Source organism: Petaurus breviceps, unplaced genomic scaffold (assembly GCF_028583685.1).
Source record: "Petaurus breviceps papuanus isolate PSGF00001 unplaced genomic scaffold, PetGlider_PUasm1.0 90760, whole genome shotgun sequence".
In the NCBI taxonomy this organism is placed as follows: domain Eukaryota; kingdom Metazoa; phylum Chordata; class Mammalia; order Diprotodontia; family Petauridae; genus Petaurus; species Petaurus breviceps.
This window is the reverse complement of record NW_027187338.1, coordinates 10063642-10074499: the sequence shown is the minus strand read 5'-3', so window position 1 is coordinate 10074499 and position 10858 is coordinate 10063642. Positions and strand designations below refer to the sequence as shown.

Sequence of the window (10858 nt, the reverse complement as noted above, 5' to 3'; positions counted from 1 at the left end):
GGCCAAAGAATTGAAGATACTGAGGAAGCTTAGGCGACTGAGTCTTATATTCGCGTCTGAGGCTGAGGTATTGAGGTGACTAACGGGCTGAGGGGCACTGGAGGCCCGAAGGTGGGACTCAGGGACTGACCGCGGAACTGAGGTTATAAGGGAGATAATGAGAACTGAGGGTTCTCAGGGAAAGGTCAGAGAGCTGGAGGCTCTCCTGGTGTCTCTAAAAGAGAGTCCTGGCTAATTGGGCTGGGGAGGAAAGCAGGGGCAGCCGGGGAGGAGGGAGGCGACGGGCGGGGCCGGGGGCGGGGTGCACAGTCCTCTTCCACCCCCTCCCGGCTCCGGCCCCGCCGGGACAGGCACCAAGCCTTTGGCTTCCTCTGCCAGCGCCTCGGACAGCTACTGTGCCCGTCCAGGCTCACAGAGCAGGTAACCGCGGCGTCCGGCCACCGAGGGAGCGCTGGACTGAACAGCGGGGGACCCTCGCCGTCCCAGCCCAGCCCGGCCCCTACCCCGAGTCTCCCTCCTTCCAGCGGGGGCGCCCGCCCCTCCCGTCCCCGTAGCCGAAGCTAGAGCCCGAGCCCCAGCCGTCAGCGCAGGGAAAGGAGCAGCGCCAGCCCAGTGGGGCTAGCTGGGGCCGCAGCCGCTGTCCGCGGTTCTGAAATGAAGGCGGCGGCGCGCCATCGGCCCTGAGTCCCAGAGCAGGCGGCGGGGAGGACGGAGGGAGGAGCCGCCATGCGGGCGGCCCGGCCGGCGGACGCCTCCCTGCTCTGCATCCCCGCCACGCTTCTGCTCTGCCTCAGCTCCGCCAGCCTGTGCTTGGTGGAGGCGGGTAAGGGGCCCGGAGGGTCGGGACCGGGGGCGGGAGGGCTGCGGCAGCGATAAGGTTAACTCCCGGGAGGCTTCTACTGGGGGGAAGAGCCAGCCTTTGCCCTTGGGGGGTAAGGAGCCCTGAATCAGAGAGAGGGAGAGCAGACGATTAGGGGGTTCTCTTTGCAGATTGCCCCTCAGTCTTCCCCACCATCTTGTCCATTTCTCAGCCAGCTGTTCCCCCATCCCTAACTCCCTGTCTTCCCCTACCCTCACTTCCAGGTCTCTGTCCCCCAGGCCCAATCTTTCCCTTCCCGAGCTGTCCCTCAAACACAACCGCTGTCCCTCACCTCTCCAACCCCTCATTCCCCCGGCCCCTTGTCGGTCCCCTTCCCTACCTTTGTACCCCTAACTCCAGATCTGTTATGTTTCACCACCACCCTCCAAATCTTTCAGTTCACTGATCACCATCCTAACATTCCCGTTGAACCCCCACCCCACCCCTTATCTGGACCCTGATATTTGTTCCCAGGCTCTCCAAGGCCCTCTCTCTATCCCAAGAGGGGCTAAAGTGGTAGCAGAGAACACAGGACTAGTCTTTGGTGCCCCGTGTGTGCCCCTTCTTCCCCTCCCCCTCAGTCTTAGGGTATAAACTCTATCTACATTCCCTACCCTCCCCCCACTTGCAAAGTATTCAAACACAGATACAGAGCACAGCACAACACAACATAGAAACACGCCTTCAAGTGAATTCTTCAGGACTGATAATCTGGAACAGGGTAAGGGGTTGAGGGTATGTGTGTTAGGCAGAGATGCTTGAGATGAGCTGGTACCTGTAGTCTGGAAAGAAGAAATATTTCACCAGGTGATTATATCAAGGAAAATGTCACACACATGCAAGACTGTCTGTCCCCCTGCTTTGATGATTCTCTCCCATCTGTCTCCCTTTCTCTCCCTGCCTCCATCTCTCCCTCTGTCTCCTTCTGACTGCTTCAGCTTTTCTGACTTTCCACCTCTATACCTCTGTCTCATCAGCTCTTTGCCTCCATTTGTCTACTCCTGTTTCTCAGTATCTGTTTTTCTGTTTCTCCGTTTCTGTTTTTTATTCTGTCTTCATGTTTCTTAGTCTATCCTTCTGTCTCTCCATTCCTGATGCCTCTATTCCTTCTGTCTGGGAGGCTGAGGCAGGGTGAGATCTCCTCAAGCGTGGAATCCTCTAATCACTCACTGTGCCCTAACCCCACCAAACATCCCTCCCCATTACCTTTACCCTCTAACACAACCCACAATAAATGATGAGTAGTGTGTGTGTGTGTGTGTGTGTGTGTGTGTGTGTGTGTAGGGGGGGGGTATTTGTGGGAGGGAAAGGGAGAACAAAAGAGTAGAGGGGGCATGTCTACTCTCCTTTACTCACCCCTCACCAATATCTTATTCCCACCTTTGCCTTCTCCCTTACCTTTCATCCTATTCTTTCCCCCCCCTTAACCTTTACCTGTCCCTTCTCTTTCCATTTTTTCTTAATCTTCCCTGATTCTTTCTTTCTCTCTCTCTCTCTTTCCATTTTTCCCTGCTTCTTTCTTCTCAGAAGGACCTTCCTGACCACTCCCAAATGCTCTCCTGCCCTCTGTCTAGACCTTAACATTAACCCTTCTAGTCTGTCACTTATTCTGTGCCTCATTAAGGATCAAGTCCTAGGTCCCAATCAGGGACCTTCCAATATCCAGTACCTCGACTCTATCCCTCCTATTCCCCTTCTTGCCCTACCTTAGTTCTCAATATGTCAAATTTGGGAAGGAAGAATCTACTGGAGGCAAACCTAAAGGTTCTGCCTAGTGTCTGTTTCTCCAGACAATAGATTTTTCTCTCCACATTCTGGACCCCTACCCTGGGGACAACTTGATGGGCATGGTAGGACTGAGCCTCTTGCCAAAGGTCATTCTCTTCAGGAAGGTTGTCACCAACCCTAATATACAGTTGACCTCTCTCCTACTCAGAAATCCTCACCCTATTGTCCATCCAGAAGTCCCAGGGAAGGAGAGTAGGGCTTAGTTCCTCTTGGATCTTACTATCTTCCTATCCCATGGATAGGTCAAAGTCAGTGAATTTAGCTTCTATCCAACCCTAGAGAAAAACCACCGGCTATGAACCAGGTTTAGATCTATTTCCCCACTGGTAGACTCTGGTTCTCACCCCTGACTAAATCAGAGCAGGAAACTTGGAAAACATGTGACCCTCCTCCTCTTCTTTATGCTAGAGTCAGAAACAGAGTGGGAGATGGCCCTTCAGATGGGCTGAGTTGTTTGTGATTTTCATCAGTATTAAACTAAGACCACCCCTACTGACACCTTTCCCAACTCAGGCTAATGGCTACCAGTGTCTGAAAGCTAGGAGCTAGGATCTGGGTCCTCGCAGCCCTATATCCACATCAGACTTACATGTTGTTGATGTACTCTGTTCTTCAGTTTCATTCTTAGTGTGTGTACACGAGTCTTGGTCTATCACTGGGTGAGAAAGCAAGAACAAGTCAATAAGCTCCCCAGAGAGAGGTCCTGAAGGAAGTTAGGGAGAGGACTATTTGCTCAGTATCTTGGCTTCCATTAGTCCTGATTTCAGCCACCATTCAACTAGACCCAGGCAGACAGGAGAGGGACCAGGGAAACCTAGGAGCTGGGAGGGAGATGGGGCTCAGTTTCTCCTTCTGCCCACACATGCTTATCAGGCAACTTAAGCCTCAGAGTCCATTCTGGTCTCAAATCCTGCTTCTCCTCCTGCAGACAGCCCTTCTGCCCCCGTCAACGTTACTGTCAAACAACTGACGGCCAACTCAGCTATGGTGAGCTGGGATGTGCTGGATGATGAGGTGGTCATTGGGTTTGCAATTTCTCAGCAGGTAATATCAAACCCGGGGTAAGGTGGGGTGAGGGAAGTGTGAGGACGGGGTGAAGGAAGAAGGGGAAGTATGTGCATGGGGCTTCCTTTGGTCACAGAGACTGGTCCTGCAGGTAGCATGTTGCAGGGAGAAAGGATACATGGTAAAAATTGGGCAGTTGCCATGGGGAAGTGACCAGGCATGTGTGTGAGGGTGGGGCTGCTGTTGAGGTATAGGTAGGAGGCTGGAGACAGAGTGCAGGGGAAAGGAAGTGCGACTGCATGGAAAGAGGCTGGGTAAAATGAGATGGAAGAAATGGACAGAAAATGGAAGCAGTGGAATGCTGGAGGAGGGGGTGGAAATATAGAAAATGAGGAAGAAGGGGAGAATAATAGGGGACTGCATGGAAGGATAGGGTAGACAGGGGGCCAGGGCAATGTTAGGTAGTATGGACAGGGCCTAGAGGAAGTGGACAGACAGAGCAGAGAGGGACTAGCAAGGGTGGAGACCCTGAGACCTTGAGGACACATGTGCCCTTCTAGGTCCTTGGGTACAGCCTTTCAACTGAGTCCAAGTTTTACCAAACAAATCCTTTCATTAAGGGGATTTGTTCTATGAAGTTTGTATTCAAGCAAAGGACTAAACTTGAGGACCTAAAGGGTCACATGTGACCTCAATTTGTCTGTGAAGTTGGGATTCAAAGGGCTGAACTTGAGGACCTAGAGGGCCACATGTGGCTTCGAGGCCGAAGGTTCCCCACCCCTGCTAGCCCCACTCTGCTTCCTCTAGGCCCTGTCCATGCTACCCAACATTGCTAGAGGAAGTAGGGGCAGCATGGACAGGCCAGAGGGATTGGAAGCAGCTTGTAGAGGGAGGGAAGAGACAGAGTGGAAAGGGGCTGTACAGGAGTTCTGGCCTTTACAATTTCAGAAGAAAGATGTGCGGATGCTGCGATTTATCCAGGAGGTGAACACCTCTACCCGTTCATGCGCCCTGTGGGACCTGGAGGAGGACACAGAGTACATCGTTCATGTGCAAGCCATCTCCATCCAGGGCCAGAGCCCTGCCAGTGAGCCTGTCACCTTCAAGACCCCTCGAGAGGCTGAGAAATTGGCCTCCAAAAACAAAGGCAGGAACTCAAGGGCCAGGGTTAGGAAAGCGAAGCTGAGGGAGGGGGCTGGAGGAGTGAGTAGCTGGCTCAGGTCATGGATATGGGTTCTTCAGCCTTGAGCTCTCTTAAAGGCCCTCTGGAAGGCACTCTAGTCAGTGAGAACCAAGGTTTGAGAAACTTGCATGTAGGGCGCCAGTCCTGTTACAATGTGGGGGGGTAAGGTGGGAAGGGAGAAAACAAGCATCCATATAGCGCCTACAGTGTGCCAAGCACCTTGGAACAACCCTGGGAGGTAGATGCTGTCATTTTCCCCATTTTACAGTTGAGGAAACAGGTTGAGAGAAGGGAGCGATTTGCCCAGGGTCACATAGCTCATAATTTCCTGACTCCAGACCCAGTGCTCTATCCTCTGCACCACCGGGCACCTCTGGATGCAGACTCTGGGGGCCAGTCATTCTTACTCTTGTGAAGAATAAGAAGACCACCAAGTGTGAAGTGGAGTTGTCTGGACAGAGCACTGAGCTTAGAGATGGGGAGGGCTGAGTTCTAATCTGGTTGCCATTTTCTATTTGACTTTGGGCAAGGCATGTCCCCTCTCCTCTCTCCCACGTAAAACTGGCACACACCCCTGCTCTCCAGGGGGCTTTCTGAAACACATCTCTCCAGTTGCTGTCACTGTCTTCCTGTGAAGTGGTGGTTTTCAGAGAGTGGGGCCTTTTGGCAGGAGATCTGCCCCTGCAGACAGGAGGGCATGTTGATCTCGGGGGGTATTCCTCCCTCTCCATCTACAGATGAGGTGACCATGAAGGAGATGGGGATGAAGAGCCAGCAGCTTCGGACAGGCGAGGTGCTCATCATCGTGGTGGTCCTGTTCATGTGGGCGGGTGAGCCTTCTGGTCCCAGGGCACCCTTTGGCTATGTTACTGTCATTCAGGATTAGGCTCCTGTCTCCCCTCTAAGCCCCTCACACTAGAGCTCCACTGCTTTGGGAAGGAGGGAACCTGAGATCAGGGAGATGAGGAGAGCGTGTTGTCCTGAAAAAAGCCCTGGTCTCAGTCAAAGAGACTGAAAAACTCAAATCTGGCTCTTAGACTTACTAGTTAGATGACCTTGGGTAAGTCTCTTCACTTTCCTCTGCCTCAGTCCCCTCTTCTGTAAAATGAGGATAAGGACACTTGTACTACCCACTTCACAGGGTTATCGATTTCATTCCATTCAATTAAGTTCAGTAAGCATTTATTCATGGGTTAGGTGCTGGGGATACAAGACAAAAATGAAACAGTCTCTGTGAGCAAGGAGTTTATATTCATAAGGAAAGAGTTAATATACCAGAAAACATAGAAAGGTTGAGTTTGTGGTGATAGCAGTGGCGATCTCTGAGCGAGGGCACCAGAATGCTACATAAAAGATACCTCTGGGCGCCTGGGTCCCTGATCCTTTGTCTAATGTTTCCTCTGAAGCCAGAGTCAAGGATCTTTGGCTGCTACTACAGCTGGGCTAGGAGATGCACAATTGCAGGGTACTTGGCCCTACTGCCTCCAACTTTCTCTCCATTTTGGTCCCAGATTTCTCCTTCCCCCACCCTCAGAAGCCACCATGCAAGTGTCCCAGGACTCTGTTCAAGCAGTCTCTTAACTGAGGGTGATGGTGGGGAGAGGAAGAGAAGGAATAACAAGAATACCCTCCATCCCTCACCCCCCCCACACACACACATTCTGTCCCATGGGCTGAGGGCTGAGACCCTTGCTCTGGCCTCTCACTGCTCTAACCTCAGCCCTTGCCTCCCCAGGTGTCATTGCCCTCTTCTGTCGCCAGTATGACATCATTAAAGACAATGAGCCCAACAACAAGGAGAAAGCCAAGAGCGCCTCAGAGAATAGCACCCCAGAGCACCAGGGCGGGGGTCTCCTTCGCAGCAAGGTGAGAGTACACTTGAGGCCTGGCTCCTTCTCTGTCCCAAAGGCCTTGAAGGTGGGGTGAAGGTGGGCCTTAGCTGGCCTGGTTCACTTCCTTGGGGATATCCCCAGGGTCAGCTCAGGGCCTGGCATTGCTACAGCTGGACAAAGACCAGTTTGGCTGCAGCCCATGTCCCAGGGGAATCTCTAGATTAATTTTGGATCCTCTCCTTTCTTGGGGTGCCAACGGCCATTTAAGGGAGGGGGAAAGGGAGGAGGGGGAGGAGATGGTGGTGAAAAGAGGGGAAGAAAAAGGGAACTCTTGGTTGGACAAGGTACCAATTTGGGAAAGCTTCTGCCTGACTGCATCACCTTGGGTAAGTCACTTACCATGTTTGGACTTTTATTCCCTCCTCTATAAAACAGATATGAAAACCTCTTACTTACTCAACGGGCTGTGAGCACCTGGGAAGAACAGAACTAGAGGATCGTTGTCCTGACGATGGTCATTCAGCTCCTGGTCCTCACCATCTCCTCCTCTCTCTACACTATCAGCCTTCTCACCTCCCTACCCTCAGAGTTGGGTTTCCTCTTCTCAATCCCTGCTCCTAGCTTTTATCTTTCCAGTGTGCTTTCCCTGAGGAGCAGCATCTGCATCTCTGTCTGTCTCTGTGTGTGTGTCTCTCTCTATGTCTCTGTTTCTCTGTGTGTCTCTCTTTCTCTCCATACTCCTTACCAGCTCCAAAAATACTCTCAATGGGTGTAGTTGTCATAGGTATGCTGAGAAAAAGGGACCCTGAGCTCCAAGACACCAAGGACCAATGGGAAGGACTGTAGAGAGGGGTGATGTTCATGCTCTCCCTGGCCACCCAAGAAATTGGTCGAGGCTACGAGCCAAACAGAAGGCTGGGAAATAGCCAGGAGACTCCAGCATGTTCCCTCCCTGGAGGGAATGGCTGGTTCCCAGCTTTCCAGTCCCACAGGCCCAAGCTTCCACAAAGGCAACCTCCATAGGTACTCCACCTCTGACGACTCACCAGCTCCAAGCCTACTAACTAGGCCTTGGCAATTCCTCCTATTTCTCTCTCCCCACCTTCCAAATCTAAGCTCTTTCTGACCATCACTGAAGCATGACTGGCTCTCTCTGCAGGGAGACAACCAACTCTTCCCTTTTCCTTTTCCTTCTACCTCCCCATATCCCACACCACAAAGCCCCAGGAGCAAGAAGAAGGAGGGCTGTTCCGTGGTTTGGGAAGGCACTCAGCTGGCTGCATGCTCCACTCCTGCCCTTCCTCTCCTTGTCCTACACTGGAAAAGGCAACTGAAGTTAAAAAAATTCCAACTCCTGATAAAAAAAAAAAAGCCCAGAACCAGCCCGATCACCAGCTATTAGCATCTCCTATCTAGAACCACAGAACCTCGATATAGTGCCCATACAAACCAGTCTTGTTTTTGCCTTCTCCTCTTTCCCACACCACTTTCCCCTTTTGGAAAAATGCACAATGTTTTCAGTCTTTCTGCATCCATGCCCACTAGACTGAAAGCACCTAGAACCTAGCCAAGCCATGTTCTTTAAATAACTTGACAGGGAAGGAGTAGGGCTTACCAGCTGACAGTGGTGCAGCTGTCCTCCTGCTTCTTCTCATCCAGCCATTAGCAACTCTGGTTGCTTTGAGTGTGATGCACAATTTCCAAGATGATGTGTATGATGCTCTTAGACTCTCTTCCAATGAGTCTGAGAATGCCTCCATGAGACCTGGTCCATCTCTAATCACTCATTCTGTCTTCCTATGCCCTGAATCAACTTGGCTCCTTGTGTTTAGTATGAGATGATGAGAGTGAGGTCAGAACCATGTTCAGAAGACCTTAAGCACTGAAGGGAAAGGGGAACCTGACCTTATCTCTGATAGAGTTTTATCGATGATGGATCTAATAAGTGTCACCATTATCTGTTCATATCTTATACCTGGTAGTTATGGGAGCTTCCTGGCATTGAGCTGATCCTGCTCAAAGAGGGTTGGCAGAACTGATCAGTTCACCAGCTGACTGAGCCCAAGACAAGGTAGGGCAGGGCAGAGCTGGCCACTTTCTCTCTTCTGGGCATATCTTCAGTTCACCATCTTATCCAGGACTCTGTGGAAGCCAATGGAGACCCTATATGCTGCTCTGGATACTTAGGGGAGTTGGGCTAGGAAAGATCTCCCTACTGCCTCTTTGTAGTGAGGAAGGATGCTTCAGAAGAGACTGACAACAGAGGGAGGACTGGAAGGTAGTATAAAGAGCCTGATCTTCCCAACTCATGAAGGATCATGACATGGAAAAAAGGCTTCTACCAGAGAATGAGCATGGGACCCTGAGATCCAGGAAAGAGCACCAGCACCCAGGCCATGACACCTGTTTTAGCTGCTGTAAGCAGTGGCAGTACCATCCTGCCATCCCCACTCCCACCCCCAGGCTCCCACCAGCCAAGGTCAGCCACCACCTCATTTTCCCATTCAATTTCAAACAGGTGACCAGGGGAGGTGGAAATGGAGTGAAAGGCCGAGCCCCTCCATATCAAGGGCTCCCCCCACAACACCAAGAGAAGAGCCTCTCCATCTCTCTCATCTTGTGACTCCCATCCTTGCTGAATGGGGCTTCCAGCCAAGGCTCCTTAGGGAAGAGGTCTTTACCTCCGGTACTGTTAGAGCAATAACCAATTTTTAATGTAAAATAAAAAGGAAAATGAAAAGGCAGATTGTTGTCATCTGGTCACTGCCTGGTGCTGCCCTCGACTGTCAGTGGTAAGCCAAGGGTGTGTCAAGGAGGATGTGGGGAAGTTGCTGGGGCAAAGCTGGGGAGGAACGGCTCTCCCTCTTGGCCTGCAGCTTCTTGAGAGACAGATGCCTGCTAGCCTAGCCCGTGCTGGAAGAGAAATTTTGAACAGATGGGGGTGCCATACAGGAAGAGAAAAGAGCTACTCTTTTATTGCCTTCCCCAGACTCCCCCACCCCCAGTAGCACCAAGCCCAGTAGCCCGGCTACAAAAACATCCAGCTTGGGGCTGCTGGATGATGCTCTTCTGGTTCCTTTAGATTAAACATAGGAGCTGGATGGTGAAATGTGAAGTGCTTTCTTTTTGGGGATGTAGGTCAGTACTCTGTCCTGGGTAAAAAAACAATTTTCCCATCTCTCCTGGGCAGCTGCTTTCTCTGGTTCAGACTTCCCAGTGGGGTGTTCTAGACTATAAAAAGAACATTATGATGTCCCCTGACAGAAGGCTGAGAGGTTTGATAATAACTCTTATTAGGTGAGGAAAATACCGGGGTTCTCATAGCCCTGCCCTAAACTGAAGCCAGGATGGAACTGAAAAAACCACATGGGTCTATCCTAAAGGATCTCCCCCTTCTGGGAGATACTGGGGTAAGAGGGAGGGGACTGAATCCTTCTGAGACTGATCAAGGTGGGGGGACGGGCAGTCCACCAGGAAGCTGAATGGGAGAAGAAGGTGCTTTCCAAGGCCCTCAGAAGACCACCTAGTGCTGTAGGAAGTAAGGGGAGGAACACCAGCAGCTCAGACTCAGCATTTCTATTTAGCAAAGAAGACTAACAAGGCTGGCTCTTGGAAACCTGGAGCTGCTGTCTCCATTTTGCTCAACAAACCTCAAAATTCTTTAGAGATGATGATAACGATGAAAAGCTCATGTTTATATAGTCATTTACAATTTGCAGAGTGCTTTACACATACTATCTTGTTTGAGATGTATCCCCATATAAATGTTGTATTTCCAATAAAGTGTAAACAGCTTGGGGGCAGGGAGAGTTTTTGTATCCCCAGGTCCCAGGGACTTAGTAAATGCTTAATGATTGCTTGTTGGATTGGATTGGAGAGCTTTACAACAACTCAGTGCAGTGACTACTGCTGGTATCATTAGCCCCATTTTATAGATGAAGAAACTGAGGCAAAGAGATTAAGTGACTTGCCCTAGGTCAGCAAGATCAGAGCCTTCTGCCTCATTACAAATCCAGCACTCTAGTCATTGCATAAAGTCCTACATGTGAGTTCAAAAACTCAGACACAGGAATACAAGTTCTAAGAGGCAGAGCTAGGGAAAAGATCTGGGATTCTTACTGGACTGCAAGCTTGTTGAATGAACAGTGTAACTTGGCAGCCAAAAAAATGCTTATTATGATCTCAGGCTAC

The 10858-nt window shown here is 51.0% G+C and overlaps 1 protein-coding gene across 1 annotated transcript; it reads left to right on the top strand.

The window, feature by feature from the left end:
• Positions 1–346: 346 nt before the first annotated feature.
• FNDC5 (fibronectin type III domain containing 5) lies at positions 347–9411 on the top strand. Its single transcript, XM_069068129.1, has 6 exons — positions 347–823; positions 3576–3691; positions 4601–4799; positions 5573–5665; positions 6571–6701; positions 7103–9411. The coding sequence occupies exons 1-6, from the start codon at positions 727–729 to the stop codon at positions 7106–7108; spliced, it is 642 nt and encodes a 213-aa protein (XP_068924230.1). The 5' UTR covers positions 347–726; the 3' UTR covers positions 7109–9411.
• The last annotated feature ends 1447 nt before the right edge of the window (positions 9412–10858 follow it).

Coding starts and splice junctions, on each gene's coding strand:
- FNDC5 (XM_069068129.1), top strand. CDS start 727: ATGCGGGCGGCCCGGCCGGCGGACGCCTCCCTGCTCTGCATCCCCGCC. Junction 3,692..4,600: donor GGTTTGCAATTTCTCAGCAG/GTAATATCAAAC, acceptor TTACAATTTCAG/AAGAAAGATGTGCGGATGCT. Junction 4,800..5,572: donor ATTGGCCTCCAAAAACAAAG/GCAGGAACTCAA, acceptor CTCCATCTACAG/ATGAGGTGACCATGAAGGAG.